This window comes from Schistocerca serialis, chromosome 9 (assembly GCF_023864345.2).
Source record: "Schistocerca serialis cubense isolate TAMUIC-IGC-003099 chromosome 9, iqSchSeri2.2, whole genome shotgun sequence".
Lineage (NCBI taxonomy): Eukaryota > Metazoa > Arthropoda > Insecta > Orthoptera > Acrididae > Schistocerca > Schistocerca serialis.
Window position 1 is genome coordinate 144,683,671 of NC_064646.1, and position 18,403 is coordinate 144,702,073.

The window sequence follows — 18,403 nt, forward strand, 5'->3', positions numbered from 1 at the left end:
GAAAAGATTAGGGGTAGGGGGAAGGTGGCAGCAGCAGATGGGGAGTTTTGAAGTTTCAGGCCAGAAATATTATGAGAATGAAGTACTTGAGGGATAGTAGTCGTCTATGCATCTGTAACTCAGAACTGGTGCACAAATGATCCAGTTGCAAATGGGTCTTGTATAAGCTACTGCGGTCATTGGTGTTGTGCAGCGACATGTTCAGACAGATGCTTGAGTTTGTGGTTAGCCATTGGTTGGTAGTAGCCTTTCATCCTGGTAAATGGTAGATTTATTATCATATTAATGTAGAATGCTGCACAACAATGATAGCACAGCTGGCATCTGAAATGGCTGCTTTCAGACAATAATGAATTTTTGAGGGTTAGGAAATTTCTGTAAATGAACGGCCATGGGTATTTCTGGATGGATGTACAAGACAGGTGTTGCACCTGGATAATCTGTGGGGTAATTGTTGCTATGCAGAATTTGAAACAGTGGTGATATAGTGATTGGGCATGATATAATGTTGATTGGTACAACCGTGGAGTACTAACTTGTATTATGAGGGCAGTATTTTGTGTATAATGTCTCTCTTCTCAGGACACAACGAAAGGTACTCTAAGGCTTATTGATGGGTGTGGTTCCTCTAGGTCTGGCAGAGATAGGGCAGTAAGAGATGTACTGCATAATAAGTGGTTCACAGTGACAATGGGTTTTGTTGATTTCTTTGGAAGATTTGGATATATTTCTGGTCAAGCTAGCTAGGATATTTTCTGCATATAATGGCTGGGGCGAGGTCATTAGCATATTTATGTATCTCCTGCTTTTCATTGCATGTGTGGCATCCGTAAAAGCAGTAATTTTCTTATGGGATCAATATGGATAACTGTTACAAATCTGATAAATTATTTTACTACAAAACTTGCTAGATTTCTGTCCCCTCATCATTTCAATGATAACTGGAATCTTAACTTAATTTTGTTATGAATTCTTATAATTCACATAATTTTTATGTGTGATTCTTTGTGCTGAAAGATAGAAATGAGAATGTTGTTTGCATTGAGTTTATTTTTTCTTCTTTGACTTTATTTTATGATAACAGTATCACTGATAAGTTTCTATTCCATATTCATTAAGATTTGTACATTTCGGGTGTATGTGACTGGATATTGAATATGATTCTTTTTGTTAGAACTCTTCACTTGTTATTGACAGGTTCAGTCGTCTGTGCAATCATAATGTCTTGTATATCTGTGGAACTGATGAATATGGTACAGCAACTGAAACCAAAGCACTTGAAGAAGGTCTTACTCCAAAAGAAATATGTGACAAGTATTTTAAGATTCATGATGCCGTCTACAAATGGTTTAATATTAATTTTGATTACTTTGGTCGAACAACTTCTCCTGAACAGACCAAGTAAGTACTATAATTACCTTTTGATTACTTTTGTTAAATATAAAACTACAAAGATACAGAACGGCTGGCCAGTACTTAGCTTCAAGAGGTGAAACATCAGTATTGATGAGTGACATATTTAAAAATGAGAAGACTTATCGTAGCTTTTGGAACTGTTAGTTTTCGCCTCAGGGAGGAAAGAGGAATGTGTTGGGGAAGGTAAGAAAGGCGCACCAGGTCTCTCCGACCTCATGAGGAGACAGACTCATGTTTTGTGAGGATAAGGGGAAGGTTTCTTACAACTGATTGCTTCATTGATTAATATAATTATCATTTGCATGACAGGAAAGAATTATAATGACGAACATTAACTAAACATATGAATTAGCAACTCCCACACTACTACTTATCATAAGTCGATGTTTTTTTTGTAGCTGTTGACTGGTGTCTTGTGGTTCACTTTATTACATTTAGTGAGAAGTACGTTGTTAGGTATTAGGATTGTACTCTGTATGATTTTCAGTAAGAATAACATGTCTGCTGTAGCTACTTTTGTGTGATTCTTTTTGGAATATGATTAATTTATGGGACATAATATTTAACAATAAAAGTTTTTTTGGTGGTTGTTGTAACAGTTCTCTAACTTTTGTCATGATCACTGTGGTATAAACTACAACAGAAAATTTTTCTAAGTATGTTTTAATGATACTGTGTAGTGTGAATTAAATTTTTAAATGCTCAAAAACATAAATAAAAACATTCTCTAAAGCAAAGTTATTGTGTTTGACCAAAATTACAAATCCCACAGGAAGCATTCAGTCAGTTGAAAATAAAGATTGCCATTTTCTGCAACTTATCATGACTTGAAACAAGACTTGTTGGATTTGTTTAGTTTTTATGTTTCATGCTCATTTGTTATAAAATCAAGACATGTACATTACAGTGCCAGCATACAAGCCAACAAGTGACACTACAAATAGTTTCCAGAAACATCTTATTCAAGGGTTGTTAGCTGTTTATACCTTAAATGACCTGATCAAAAGCCAGCTCTTTCATCATTAACATTTTAGGAGGTGCCAAATAGAAACATGGGCATCACCATAAAGAGTTACAGAAAATTTATTATCTCAACGGTAAACTAAATACTTACCTAAAACTTTGCGTTTGAGAGACCAGGCAGTCTGTCTTATCATGAAGCTTTTGTACTGCTGATGGCACCATGTTCTGAAGCAGCCAACACATTATCAACTGCTAGAAATTTATATCATTTAGGTAACTCAAAATGCTCGTCACATTGTGACATAATTTTAAAAGTTATGTCTGTGACTCTGGTATTGCATAATTGATATTTCCCTATTATCTGCTCATGCTCCCTTGGTTCTCAGAATATAACTAATCTAGATATGTTGGTTTCTACTGTTATGACTTATGAGCTATGGAAGTAAAATGTGCAGATATGTTTTAACATTTTGTTACCATTTTCTTCTGTCTTAAACTAATTTTTTATTATTTTTTTATAGAGAAGATGCAGAGATACATTTGCCTGATTCTTCTCTTGATGTCATTTCCCATCCATAGTTATTCCTCTTCACACAGTTTCTTACTTAGATTGCTCTTCAATATTGTTCACTATTTTTCAGGGTCTGCCAAGAGATATTTCTCCAGCTAAACAGGAATGGCTTCATATGTACAGAAGTTATGGAGCAATTACTCTGTGAAAAATGTGATAGGTGAGTGTGTGTTTGGTAATGCCAAATTATATTAGCCTTTTGATTTCAAAGTGAGGACAGCAGATATTTATGAATCACATTCAATTTTGGTGATTGCTTGAGCTCTCTCTCTCTCTCTCTCTCTCTCTCTCTCTCTCTCTCTCTCTCTCTCTCTCTTTCTTTCTTTTTCTTTCCTTCTTTCTTTTTCTTATTACTCTCTCACTTTCTAAAGCAACAACTCCTAAGAGCTATTTACACAATAAACTGTTTGTTAATTGAATAAAATAAATTATAACGTGTTCTGATTCTGTGTTGTTGCTTTTTTTTTTTTCCCCCTCTCCATGTATGTGATTTAGTCCTTAAATATAGGCTGATTCACTTTTCTTTCACTTTGTCTAATGTAGTAATCTAAATCTAATAAGTGAAGACTTGAGAAGAAGAAATATGTATGTCAGATTTAGAACATTATTGTACCCTGTTGTCACAATAAAGTACAACAGCACTTACGGTATTCAGTATGTTTACAATAAAGAAATATTTTTTTAACTGTCAGCAGTTATTATTCTGTTTACTCTCAATACTATAAAGGATGGAAAGTCCACAGATTAACTCAAGAGAAACCCTCTTACACTGAGCCTGACATGGAACATCTAGATTACCTGATTTCCAATTAAAACAGAAAAAGGAACTGTAACCCTTTCCATGGCCTGGTCTTTGTAATCTGATATTTTTCACTGAATAATCGCAGATACAAGGGATTTGTCACATTTCCTAAATCGATCCAACAGTCTGCCTTTCAACATTGGTTCTTCATCTGTTAATTATCAACTCAACTCGTGTCATCATGCTATCTTATCTACGCTGACTTTATGTTCAGGATGATTAGCAGCCACACTTATTATGCTTACAAAGCAGTTTAACAGAGACTTAAAGAGTTGTTTACTTCATCTTTAGTGAACATGTTTTTTCTTCAAGTATTCTTGAACACTCCACTTCCAGTATTTTTTCAAAAAAATCCACAATTTCAACATAAGACTTTTATCATAAAAAGAACATAGAATCCTTAAAAAAACATTAAAGGAAGAAGGATAAATTTTAAACCAATTTAATTCTATCACAATTGTAATGCTTGAGAAACGAAAAGGTTGTGTTACAACAACAATGTGAATTGTGTAAGATTAATAGAGACATGTTTTTATTATTTCTGTAGTGTTTGTCTGTCGCTTTATAATTTCTTTCACCTCTGTCAGTGTTTTTTAATGTGAAAATGAGAAATTGCACCATGATTTGGAGTCCACATTAAATGGTGGGTCTGCCTATAACTGTCACGGTAAGCCAGTTCGTAGGTCAGAGGAAGGCAAACAGCATACCATCTCCAATAGGACCATGCTAAGTAAAGCCATATTGTGTTCAAACCATCATTCAGGTTGATAACAGCTACACCTTTTACATGTTACCTGGTACTTTGGTTACAATTTATCTACAAGGAAAATGATCTGTTGTAGGTTACTAATTATGCCAAATTGTTTTTGATGTAGTGAGGTTGGAAGACTGGATTGTATTTCTCTTTCAGGTTTCTTGCTGACCGCTTTGTGGAAGGCACATGTCCTCGCTGTGCTTATGAGGACGCAAGAGGAGATCAATGTGATGGTTGTGGACACTTAATAAATGCAACGGAGTTGATTAAACCACGCTGCAAATTGTGCCAAAATACGCCAGTCATTAAACCTTCAGAGCAGTTCTTCCTCAAAATGCCTGATGTGAGTGTGATGTAATATTACATCTCTTTTTGTCATCTTTGTCTACAGTCTTTGAAAGTTAATAAACCTGATTCATATAGTAACCACACAATACTTGAAGCGGTCCAAGTAACACAAATGTGGCTGTACTCGTGAAGCATTCAACAATAATGGAAAACAGACTCCCGTGTATCCCCTTGTAATAAGACGCAGTGCTCTGACAAGAATGGCATACTGGAAGGACATACAAGAGGGGTGGTGGTGGTGCATGTGGGCCCCCCTCCCCCCCCCCCCCCCCCCCCCCCACCACACACACACCCACCCACCCACGCACAACAAACACACACACACCCCATTGCACGCTGTCTCCCACAGGCGGTCTCCATCAGCCAGCCCGCGGTGTTACGGATGGTGGCTCATTCAAACACACACACACACACACACACACACACACACACACACACACACAGTGACACTACACTCAGCGCAACCACACTGACTCACACTAGTCACAGGGTGTAAGACACCTCTCCCTTGTGCAAAGTGGGCTTCCAGGTGACGGAGATACCAGCAACCCTACAAGACACACACCCATCAGAACTGTAGCAGCAGCAGGCAGTGCCTACAGAGAGGGCGGGACGATGTGCTGGGCGGGCACTGGAGCACAGGCCTGGAACGAGCAGGGATGTGGGTATGCCCTGGGCTGGTGGGCCCGTGTGATGCCCGATGACGGCACTGGAGGGAAGTGTGTCATTGCCATATCAGATGTTGTCATCTGCAAGCAGGCCCCAACGTGGTGGTGACAGCCCTGGGCCCACTGGCGATGATGGCTGATGCGACAATGGGGAAGGGGCCATTGGATGTGGCCCGAATGGAACAGCAGGCTGCGGCAAGGGACCCGTGGCTTGAGACAGACTGTTACCCAGCCACCAGGAAGTTGGAACTCCAGGGTGTTGCACATACAGGTTTCAGCCAGTGGGATGGGGTGTGCCTCCACAACAGGCAGCAATGGGCTCGAGGCGGAGGGTGGAGGACAGAGGCCGACGGGATGGGCTGCAATGAGAGGGATTGCACCCACGAACTGGTAGCTTCCGGCAGGGAGTGGGATCGCAACTGACCAAAGTGGTGTGTGACCACCCTGTCAGCACCGTGGACGTCACACAGGTGGCATCCCCAGCGATGGACAACAGTGGCCAGTATCGACTTGGGGCTGCGAGGAAACACTCACGCCCACACTGGTGATCCCAGCGTGAAGTGGCAGAATAAACTTGTGAAGGATCTCAGCTGGGCTCTGCTCGCCCATAGACATGAAGAAATAGATGCTTGGAAAACAGAGGAGGGTGTTTGTCCGGTGAAGAATCCATTGTAATTTTTTTCATTTGGGCCTTGAATGCACGCACTAGTCATTCCACTCGGCCATTTGATCGAAGTTGTATTGTCGGAACTGTAATGTGAGAAACGCCGTGACGGAAACTAAACAACTGAAAGGCCTGAGAAATGACTGGGGCTCATTATCAGAAACTAAGGTACAAGGCAACCTGTCAACAGAAAAAAAATCCTCAAAAGCATATGAGTTGTGACCTCAGCCGACATCGATGCACACCAGAGAATGTAAGGAAACCAGAAAAATGCATCCACAGGCAAGAGCCAACAGGAATTTGAGAAGGGATCTGCAAGGTCGACATGAATGTGTTCTCACAGTAGGTGTAGAGTGGGCAAGTGGGACAGAGATGCCCTGGAAGTGACCTGTTGTCAGGCACACTGCTCACAAGCTGCAATAAAACGGACAATTTTGCCATAAATCTCCAGCCAAAAAACATGTCTCCTAGCTAACAGTTTAGTGCGCAAAACTCTCCAATGGCCCTGGTGGAGAAGGTGTACAATTTGACGCCATAACACAGCGGGAATGATTACTCCAGGGGAGAGGTCTTCCATGGACAACAGCAACACACCGTGCAAAACAGAAAGGCAATACTGTAAGTAAAAATAGTTGTTCAGGGGGGTCCGGAGCCCAACCCAGTACTTTATCTGGCCAGTCCTGTTTAACAAACTGAATCACCTGGTGGAGAACTGGGTTGGCAGTGATGGCAGCTGCTGTGTGCGAGCTCATAATTGGGAAACTGTTGACTGTGGGCTACATTTCAGTATCAAGATGAAGGCACAGCAATTCTTCACTGTCAAAATTGAGATGAGAACCCACAGGAAGATGGGACAAGGCATCCACATTGGCTCATTTAGAAGTGTGTCAAAAATGGATTTCATAACTTAGCGAGACAAGAACAGTGCCTGATGTTGGAGGCTGTGTGCTGCCTTGTTAGGCAAGGAAGTGTGAGGGTTGAACAAGGAAACCAAGGGGTTATGGTCAGTAATAAGGTGAAACTTGGAGCCATTCAAAAAAACATGAAATTTCTTGAGAGCATAGACAGTAGTAATAACTTCCTTTTCCACCTGATAGTAATGCTGCTGGTCTGGTGTGAGAGATTTAGAGGCTAAGCAAAAGGCCATTCAGTGCCATTGGCATATCGGTGCGCTAGGACCCCAATGAGTCTGTACAGTGAAGCATCGGTCACCAAAACTACGTGTTGGTCCAGAAGAGCGTAGCTAAACAAAGGGCTGAGAGAAATTTGAATTTCAACATTTGAAATCCAGGCTCCAGCAAAAAGGTACATTCTTATGTAACAATGCATGCAACAAGTGAACCAAAGTGTCTGTCCCTGGCAGGAATTTATGGTGGTAGGCTATATCTTCCCTAGGAAGTCCTGAAGATTCTTCGTGGACAAGGGGCAAGGTATAGACATAACAGTGGAGATGTGGTCCGACAGAGGGCGAACTCGATCCCACAAGACCTTGAACCCCAAATAGACAGTAGATGGTTAAACAAACTGAGATTTTGTGAGGTTACACCGTAAGCCTGCGGGCTGTAAGACATAAAACAAAGTGCACAAATTTTGCAAGAGATTGGCTGTGGAGGAGCCCATGACGACAGTAACACACCCTATACCTTCCGAAAACAAGTCCGAAAACTGCTCACACAGTGTTTCCAACTGAGTATACAGTACCTGATTGGACACAATGTGAACTGTGTTGGTGGTAGAAAATCCAAATGCCAGAAAGGCATCCATCTCGAATAAGTTCTCAACACCGGCATCACTGAGCAGGGTGGTGCAGTGGCTAGCACACTGGACTTGCATTCGGGAGGACAGCAGTTTAAACCTGCGTCCGGCCAGCCTGATTTAGGTTTTCCATGATTTCCCTAAATTACTTCAGGCAAATGCCAGGATGGTTCCTTTGAAAGGGCACAGCCGACTTCCTTCCCCATATTTTCCTAATCGATGGGACCGATGACCTCCCTGTTTGGTCCCCTTCCACAAATCAGCCAACCAACACCAGCATCAGTATCCACCAAATATGTAATGGAGCGAACCACTGAATTGTAAGAGGCATATGCCGTAAATTGTCCCAGCAGTGCAGTATTCTGTTTGTTGTAATTGACAAGCTTCTCTGCATGACAGGTTTCAATGGTGGCAAGCCGAAACTCACAATAATGTCACTGCAGCACCTTTGTTCACCTGTAGCCGGAGCACTTGGTGAGAAACATTTAACTCCATAAACAACTTAGGAGAAGTCTCAAGCATTGGCGTCACATAGTTTACGTGCATGTCCATGTCCTGAGCAACCTTCGATGAACGACACACAGAGGCGATGTGGCTTTTCTTCCAGCAAGCATTACAAGTAGCCCAGCAGTAGGGCACACCAAATGTTCATGGCTGTACAAAACATAGAGAACAAGATGGAAACAAAACATGCTGTCTCCGGCACTGTGGTGGTTCCAGCTACTTGGCCTGGTTTAGTCTGCTGGGTGCTGGGCCCACGTGTTTGCTGCCGCAGTTGCCACTTCTTCATGCAAGCTATCTGTTGTCCTAGTGGGGACATCATGTGACACTATTGCCACACCACCCCGTGCTTCAGTTTGGTCACCCACTGTCCGAGAAACTTCAAAAGATTGTACTATTTGCAGCACTTCTGTCAACGTGGGTTTTCACATAGAAAAGCCTTCTGGCCCACTTCCTTATTCGGAGCTAAACAGATAATTGCATTGCTCACCATAAAGTCTGCAGAAGAATCATTATAGGCATCAGTAACAAATTGGCACTTATGGCTAAGCCCTCGAAGTTTGGCTGCCCAAACCCTGTATGACTGGTTTGGTTTCTGGTGGCATTTGTAGAATTAAGTTCGGGCTGCTATGACATGCGTTTGTTTGCGATAGAAATTGGACAGTAAACTGCACATGTGACCAAAAGTAAGAGCTGGCGATTCTTTTAAAGGGACAAGCTGACAGAGTAAATGATACACTTTAGATGGAATCCACTAGAGAAAAAAGGCTTTTCACAGATTTGAGTCTGTCACACCAAAAGCCGAAAAATGGTCTCTTGAGTCTTTTTTCACAAGTGTCCCAATCCACAACAGAATCATCATATGGAGGGAATGTAGGTGGATGGACCGGTGGAACAGTACCCAACCTGTTAATGGAAGCCTACAAAGTGGGCACAACTGAAGTAGCTGTTTAATCAGGGCCGGTAGTGTGGCGTCCATAGTGAATAAACCTTATGAAACCTCACATAAAGATTGCGCATACAGAAATTGTTCCAAACTCATTGCCAATCTTGTAGTAACCATACAATACAGGGGATCAGACCATGTAATTCAAATATGACTTTATTCATGAAGCACTCAACAATAATGGAAAACAGACTCCATGGGATCCCCCCATAACAAGACTCAGTATATCAATGTGAACAGCTCACTGGAAGGACATACAAGACGATCATTTAGCACTGCTCCATGCATATATATGTGTGTCACCAGCAGACTTCGCATGCCTTCCACAGGCAGCCTTCAGCGTCGGGCTCGTGGCTGCAGTTGATTTCCGATTCACACACACACACACACACACACACACACACACACTCACTCACTCACTCTTGCAGGCTCGAGTTGCAGGATATATAATAGTTTCTAATGAGAAAACGCTTATCTCACAAATGGAAGATATATGTGAAGAAATAAAACAATGGAAAATCTAGAATGGAATAATGACAATATTATGAAAAGGATAGAGTGCTAATCACTGTGATGAGGATGTTGAATCATGGACAGGCACATCAAAAAGACTGCTAAACAAGTGAGCTTTTGGTCAAAAGGCCTTCGTCTAAAGTAGACAGCAAACGCACGCACGCGCATGTGCCCCCCCCCCCCCCCCACACACACACAGAGAGAGAGAGAGGGGGGGGGGGGGAGATTTACGCAAGCAAAACACACACACACACACACACACACGACTACTGTCTAGTCGTGTATGTGAGTTAGTTGTGCTTGTGTGTGTGTGTGTGTGTGTGTGTAAACTCACTTGTTTAGCACTCATTTTGTTGTGCTGTCTGTTTGTATTCAGTAATAATTGTATAAATAAACCATTCTATCAACAGAAACAATCCATAATTGTTTGAAAGTTTTATTAATTGGACTGTATATTTGAAGCACTTTAGGGTCATTTCTCAATGTTTTACTCCATTTTTACAAATAAGAGAATTGGTTAATCAGGAAATTTGCCATTAGGTTTTTATGAATGATACATGCACTTGTACACTCCAAATGAGGAACTGAATATAATTGTTTCAGTGACATGTTGGGAATGAAAATGCTTTGTTAATGAGATAAGTACACATATTGAAGTTTGTCTGCAATCCTAAAATTCTTCACAGTGGGCAGTGGTGATAATGTTTTGGGTCATTAGTGTGTCTTCCAAGTAAGTAGTCAATGCGGTGTAATCGGATAGATAAAAAAATCTACTCACCAAGCAGAACATGCACATAAAGAAATGTTATAATTATGCAAACTTTCAGAGCCAGTGGCTCCTTCTTTCGGCAGAAGGCTTAAAGGAAAGAAAGAGGGGTGAAGGAAAAGGACTGGAGAGGTCTAGAAAAACGGTAGATTTCGGAAAAATAACCCAAACTCACATATCAGGGGAGACTTACTGGATGATAAGTCAATCATCCAGACAGTTGCGCCTGCAACTACTTAAAAGGTTGCTGCCCCTCCTCAGGAAGCACATGTTTGTTTGGCCTCTCAACAGATACCACTCCATTGTGGTTGCATCCACAGTATGGCTATCTATATCACTGAGGCACGCAAGCCTTCCCACCAACAGCAAGGCCCAGGGTTCATAGGTAGGACTATCTTATAACTTCGTAATTTTTTGTGATGTTTAGTTTATGTTAAGCCTGCTGTTTATGGTGTTTATCTTTCTAATTGGCTCATTTAATAATTTGTGCTGGTTACAACATTAGAATAAACTCTTCTCCACATTACTTCTTGAATTTTCTGACTGCAACACTTATCTAAGTCTTAGACAACCTTAAGATGATTGTCATAAATGCTTTGTAGTTTAAAGTAATCATATTTAAAGTTGTAATATATCTAAAAACAAAGATGATGTGACTTACCAAACGAAAGCGCTGGCACGTCGATAGACACACAAACAAATACAAACATACACACAAAATTCAAGCTTTCGCAACAAACTGTTGCCTCATCAGGAAAGAGGGAAGGAGAGGGAAAGACGAAAGGAAGTGCGTTTTAAGGGAGAGCGTAAGGAGTCATTCCAATCCCGGGAGCGGAAAGACTTACCTTAGGGGGAAAAAAGGACAGGTATACACTCGCACACACACACATATCCATCCACACATATACAGACACAAGCAGACATTTTTAAAGACAAAGAGTTTGGGCAGAGATGTCAGTCGAGGCGGAAGTGCAGAGGCAAAGATGATGTTGAATGACAGGTGAGGTATGAGTGGCGGCAACTTGAAATTAGTGGAGATTGAGGCCTGGTGGGTAACGGGAAGAGAGGATATATTGAAGAGCAAGTTCCCATCTCCGGAGTTCGGATAGGTTGGTGTTGGTGGGAAGTATCCAGATAACCCCGACGGTGTAACACTGTGCCAAGATGTGCTGGCCGTGCACCAAGGCATGTTTAGCCACAGGGTGATCCTCATTACCAACAAACACTGTCTGCCTGTGTCCATTCATGCGAATGGACAGTTTGTTGCTGGTCATTCCCACACAGAATGCATTACAGTGTATGCAGGTCAGTTGGTAAATCACGTGGGTGCTTTCACACGTGGCTCTGCCTTTGATCGTGTACACCTTCCGGGTAACAGGACTGGAGTAGGTGGTGGTAGGAGGGTGCATGGGACAGGTTTTACACCGGGGGCGGTTACAAGGATAGGAGCCAGAGGGTAGGGAAGGTGGTTTGGGGATTTCATAGGGATGAACTAACAGGTTACGAAGGTTAGGTGGACGGCGGAAAGACACTCTTGGTGGAGTGGGGAGGATTTCATGAAGGATGGATCTCATTTCAGGGCAGGATTTGAGGAAGTTGTATCCCTGCTGGAGAGCCACAGCCGGCCGAAGTGGCCGTGCGGTTAAAGGCGCTGCAGTCTGGAACCGCAAGCCCGCTACAGTCGCAGGTTCGAATCCTGCCTCGGGCATGGATGTTTGTGATGTCCTTAGGTTAGTTAGGTTTAACTAATTCTAAGTTCTAGGGGACTAATGACCTCAGCAGTTGAGTCCCATAGTGCTCAGAGCCATTTGAACCATTTGGAGAGCCACATTCAGAGTCTGGTCCAGTCCCGGAAAGTATCCTGTCACAAGTGGGGCACTTTTGTGGTTCTTCTGGGGTTTGAGGGGATGAGGAAGTGGCTCTGGTTATTTGCTTCTGTACCAGGTCGGAAGGGTAGTTGCGGGATGCGAAAGCTGTTGTCAGGTTGTTGGTGTAATGGTTCAGGGATTCCGGACTGGAGCAGATTCGTTTGCCACGAAGACCTAGGCTGTAGGGAAGGGACCGTTTGATGTGGAATGGGTGGCAGCTGTCATAATGGAGGTACTGTTGCTTGTTGGTGGGTTTGGATACGACTTCCTCAGATCCTGCCCTGAAATGAGATCCATCCTTCATGAAATCCTCCCCACTCCACCAAGAGTGTCTTTCCGCCGTCCACCTAACCTTCGTAACCTGTTAGTTCTTCCCTATGAAATCCCCAAACCACCTTCCCTACCCTCTGGCTCCTATCCTTCTAACCGCCCCCGGTGTAAAACCTGTCCCATGCACCCACCCACCATCACCTACTCCAGTCCTGTAACCCGGAAGGTGTACACGATCAAAGGCAGAGCCACGTGTGAAAGCACCCACGTGATTTACCAACTGACCTGCCTACACTGTGAAGCTTTCTATGTGGGAATGACCAGCAACAAACTGTGCATTCGCATGAATGGACACAGGCAGACAGTGTTTGTTGGTAATGAGGATCACCCTGTGGCTAAACATGCCTTGGTGCACGGCCAGCACATCTTGGCACAGTGTTACACTGTCCGGGTTATCTGGATACTTCCCACCAACACCAACCTATCCGAACTCTGGAGATGGGAACTTGCTCTTCAATATATCCTCTCTTCCCGTTACCCACCAGGCCTCAATCTCCGCTAATTTGAAGTTGCCGCCACTCATACTTCACCTGTCATTCAACATCATCTTTGCCTCTGCACTTCCGCCTCGACTGACATCTCTGCCCAAACTCTTTGTCTTTAAATATGTCTGCTTGTGTCTATATATGTGTGGATGGATATGTGTGTGTGTGCGCGAGTGTATACCTGTCCTTTTTTCCCCTAAGGTAAGTCTTTCCGCTCCCGGGATTGGAATGACTCCTTACCCTCTCCCTTAAAACCCACTTCCTTTCGTCTTTCCCTCTCCTTCCCTCTTTCCTGATGAGGCAACAGTTTGTTGCGAAAGCTTGAATTTTGTGTGTATGTTTGTGTTTGTTTGTGTGTGTATCGACGTGCCAGTGCTTTCGTTTGGTAAGTCACATCATCTTTGTTTTTAGATATATTTTTCCCATGTGGAATGTTTCCCTCTATTAATTCATATCATTAAAGTTGTAATAAATTGACAGAAATTATAACTTTTTTGTAACTTCTCATAACATAAATTATTTTTCATGCTAAAGTAATCACTTGTTAGTTACTTTATGTTTCTACTATAAAAAACAGTGTTTATGTATCCACAGACTGAACCACTCATTAGGCACTGGGGAGAGAAAGTGTGGGGTGGATGGTCAAACAATGCACGCACTATTACCCGTAGCTGGTTAAAGGAAGGCTTAAAGCCACGTTGCATCACTCGGGATCTCAAATGGGGCATTCCTGTGCCTCTAGATGGATACAGAAATAAGGTAGCTATCACTCATAAGGTCAAGTCATAAGGTTTAGTTATGATTATTAAGAGTACTTTCATTTTACTGCTATAGGATAAAAGAAACTTTTTTTACCATTGTTTTTCATGCTTTAAATTTTATGTTATCCAATTTATTTTCATTGAATGTAATGTTCATGAATCTCTGTTTATAGGTATTTTATGTTTGGTTTGATGCTCCACTTGGCTATATTAGCATTACAAGCTGCTACACATCAGAGTGGAAACAGTGGTGGCAACCAAAAAGGGAAGTGCCTGTTAGCCTCTATCAATTTATGGCAAAGGACAATGTTCCTTTTCATGCTGTTCTGTTCCCAGCTATCTTGCTTGGAGCAAATCAAGGCTACACTGTCCCTACTAACATAATGGCCACAGGTTTGTAACTCATTTTAGGCGATAGTTTGGCAGAGGAATGATTCTTCATGAATCATTTTCTGTTTGGCAGAAAAGAGTATTCATTATGATAGGCGGTCAAAGAAGATTCTTCTTTGGACAGAGTAGTTTCTCACCCTAGGTTGTTGGCTTTGGATGTAAGATTGTAAAGTTCTTCCACAGTCTTCTGTAGTTAAGTTTAAGTACGTTAAGCCTTGAATTACAGTAAAGTTGAAACTTTCAGAGATAAAAATGTAGCAGAAGAGTGCTCGCATGGGATGGGTAAAGTGATAGGCAATATTGTTACTGGATGTCAGTTTGAAGCAATGCACTGTTAGTAATTTTTGTGTCAAACAAAATCTTTTGCACAGAAGACATAATGAAGCCTGCAATATGATATTTAAAATCATAGCTCATTTCACGAAAATGATAATGCAAAATACCTCGAAGTAAGTTGATTTTAGTGAAACAACTTGAAATCGGCAATTTTTGTGAGGTATTGTAAAATTTGCAATTTTTCTGTACAAATAATTGGAAATCTGGGGATGATAGTTTACTAATGTTTGTAACACATAGTTATTGAATGTTCAAGTTGCATTTTGACTTCTAATCTTCTCAAGGACGAGGTTTGTGTATAAATCACAGTTCAAGTCCCATGTAATGGACTTTGATGTGACAATGAAAACAACATGAAAACTGGCAAAAAGAAAGAAAAAATTGAATGTGGCAAAAAACAAAAACAAATGTGGCAAAAAACAATACCGAATGTGGTGATAAAGAAAGAAAGGGAAAAAAAACACTGAATGTGTGTGTGTGTGTGTGTGTGTGTGTGTGTGTGTTTGGGAGTGATAGGTCTCAAATATGGCAAAAATAAATAACGAATCTGGTACAAAATTACAGGAATTAGATAAAAAAATAACACCAAATTTGGCCTTAACATAAAACAAATCTTTCCTGTCCCTATCAATAACTTGCAACAAAAAATCAGTCCCATAAGCTTTCTGTCTTACTTGTAGAACAGTATAAAATTAGTGTCATAGTTACAGGGCACTTATCATTACATTAATTGTGCTTTTTTTTTTCAGAATATTTAAATTATGAAGATGGCAAATTCTCGAAGAGCCGAGGAGTGGGAGTTTTTGGCAATGATGCTCAAGAGACAGGCATTCCGTCTGATATTTGGCGTTTCTATCTCCTTTATGTGAGACCAGAATCTCAGGATTCTAGCTTTAGCTGGGCTGATTTAGCAATGAAAAACAATTCAGAGCTTCTTAACAACTTGGGAAATTTCATTCATAGGTAAGCATTTTATTTTTAATTGTTTATTTATATTGTTATGATATTATTCCAAAACTTAACTACTTTTTGCCTTATTTAAGATAAACTAAGTTGAGGTGACACATGGTTAATTAATTGTTAATAACTTGGTTTGTTTACTCAAAACAGCTACTCTACATTATTCAAAAACGGAAAACAAATTAGATCTGGCAGAGGATATGGAAATAGGTGTACCCCTTAATATTCAGAAAGAACAAGTAGTTAATGGAATAGTGTTCCTCAGTAGAAGTAATTTCTTCTGTAAATTTAAGTGCCTTACAATATAAACATAAATCCAGATCAGTTTTAATGCACTGTGCAAAATCTTGACTGGAAGTTCTGTATATACATTTTTCTGTTCCTGATAAATACTAGTTTGTGAGAGAACACAAAAGAAAAAGACTGAATTCATACAGGTAGGCATTACGTATTTGATAATCGTAGCTTAGCAAAGTATATGTCCTTGGACCAAAACATAAATGATGAGGTCTGAAAAATGTGGACGTGCAAACTCAAGAAGTGTTTACTAATTGCGAGCTGTGTCCTCTAAGTAAGCATTTGAAAACAGTAGAAGTGTTTCTAAGAAGTGCATGTGTGTAGTGCTACAGTATCATGCCGCAAGACAATAACAGTGAATTTCTGAACGTGTATGTGTTCTTTTAAAGCTGGAGAAGGACTTTGTCTACTTTTAAATGTGTCTCTGCTGCTCAACTTTTTCTGATGACGTTTACAATAATTGCTGCCAACTATGACTTCAGTGTTGTATTGAATTTGCAGCACCATTTGAATCATCTAGCTGCTGGAAATAAGGAACAGACATTAACACAGTATGTTATGTTATTACAAGTTTTGTCTTATTTTATAGCACATACGTGTGCTTTGTGTTAGACTTAAGTAAGTAGGCCACTAGATGGTAAATGAAAGACCGAAGTCAATTACATTATGCCAAGGTGAGAGAGAAAAACATTTGAATGTGACTGGTTGCAGGCAGAAGTATATAACATCATTCATCGCAGGGACAAACAAGAGTCAGTATCTAAATTTGTATGCTTTCATAACTGGAATGAAAAAAAAAAAAAAAAGTGTTATGTGAAATCAAACAATGGAAAATCCAGGATGAAATGTAACAATATTATGAAAGAGATAGTTGCTGCTCACCATATAGCAGAGATGCTGAGTCACAGATAAGCACAACAAAAAGACTGTAAAAGAAGTGAATTTTCAGTCAACAAGGCCTTCGTCGGAAATATGCCCCCCCCCCCCTCTCTCTCTCTCTCTCTCTCTCTCTCTCTCTCTCTCTCTCTCTCTCTCACACACACACACACACACACACACACACACACACACACACACACGTGTGCAACAAATGCAAATGCAACTCACACACACACACACACACACAACACACACACAACTCACACACACCACATTTTCTGGCTGCCAAGGCCAGACTGAGCAGCAGCGCATCATGGAAGAAGCAACAGGGTGGTGGGGGTGTAAGGAGGAGGCTGGGACAGGGAGTGGGAGGGATGGCAGGGTGGGACTGGAGGACAATAAAGTTATACCTATGGGAGATTACAGGGACGAGATAGAGAGAGGGTAGGGCAACTAGATGCAATGTAGAGGTTAGACAGAGAGCGGTGGTCGGCAGGGTGGGGGTGAGGGGTGGAGCTAGCATAGAGGGCCGTGTAGTCCTGGAATGAAAACAGGAAAGAGGCTAGTGGGTAAAGACAATGACCAATAAAGGTTGAGGCCACATGCACAGTTCAGAAAAGCTGGTGTTGGTGGGAAGGATTCAGATGGCACAAGCTGTGAAGCAGACATTGAAATGAAGAACATTGTGTTGGGTACATGCTCAGCAATGAGGTGGTCTAGCTGTTTCTTGGTCACAGTTTGTTCATTGCCATTCATCCGGACAGACAACGTGTTTTTTGTCACACCCATGTAGAATGGAACACGTGGTTGCAGCTTAGCTTGTAGATCACGTGGCTGGTCTCAACTGGTCTCACAGGTAGCCCTGCTTTTGATGGGACAGGAGTGACCGGACTGGAGCAGGTGGTGGTGGGAAGATGTATAGGACAGGTTTTGCATCTAATTCTATTATAGGGATTTGAGCCATGAGGTAAGGGGATTGGGAGAAGAGTATTGTGTAGGGGTGGAAGAGGATATTATGTAAGTTTGGTGGGTGGTGGAATACCACTATGGAAGGGGTGGGAAGGATAGTGGATGGGATATTCCTCATTTCAGTGCATGACGAGAGGTAATTGAAACCCTGGAGAAGAATGTGATTCAGCTACTACAGTCCTGGGTGGTACTGAGTCAGGAGGGGAATGCTCCTCTGTGGCCGGATGGATGGACTTTGGGAAGTGGTGGGTGACTACACCTAGCTGCCCTACCCTCTCTCCACCTCGTACCTGTATGCTCCAACAGGCAGCACTTTACTGTCACCCACCCCTACCCTGCTATCCCTCCCCCTCCCTGCCCCTGCCTCCTCCTTTGAAGTAATTATCAGGACGATAGTGAAGACATATAAGAGAGAAAAGTTGGATTGCCTGAATGGTATTGCATACCCTGGTGAAGGTCGT

The 18,403-nt window shown here is 41.7% G+C and overlaps 1 protein-coding gene across 2 annotated transcripts in view; it reads left to right on the plus strand.

The window, feature by feature from the left end:
- LOC126419275 (methionine--tRNA ligase, cytoplasmic) overlaps positions 1 to 18,403 on the plus strand; it is a 113,335-nt gene that overhangs the window by 62,117 nt on the left and 32,815 nt on the right. For both annotated transcript variants that reach the window (XM_050086442.1, XM_050086443.1), the window contains exons 8-13: positions 1,198 to 1,401; positions 3,021 to 3,110; positions 4,663 to 4,849; positions 13,945 to 14,109; positions 14,285 to 14,504; positions 15,587 to 15,800. In XM_050086442.1, coding sequence (XP_049942399.1) covers positions 1,198 to 1,401; positions 3,021 to 3,110; positions 4,663 to 4,849; positions 13,945 to 14,109; positions 14,285 to 14,504; positions 15,587 to 15,800 — 1,080 coding nt within the window. The remainder of the gene's footprint in view (positions 1 to 1,197; positions 1,402 to 3,020; positions 3,111 to 4,662; positions 4,850 to 13,944; positions 14,110 to 14,284; positions 14,505 to 15,586; positions 15,801 to 18,403) is intronic.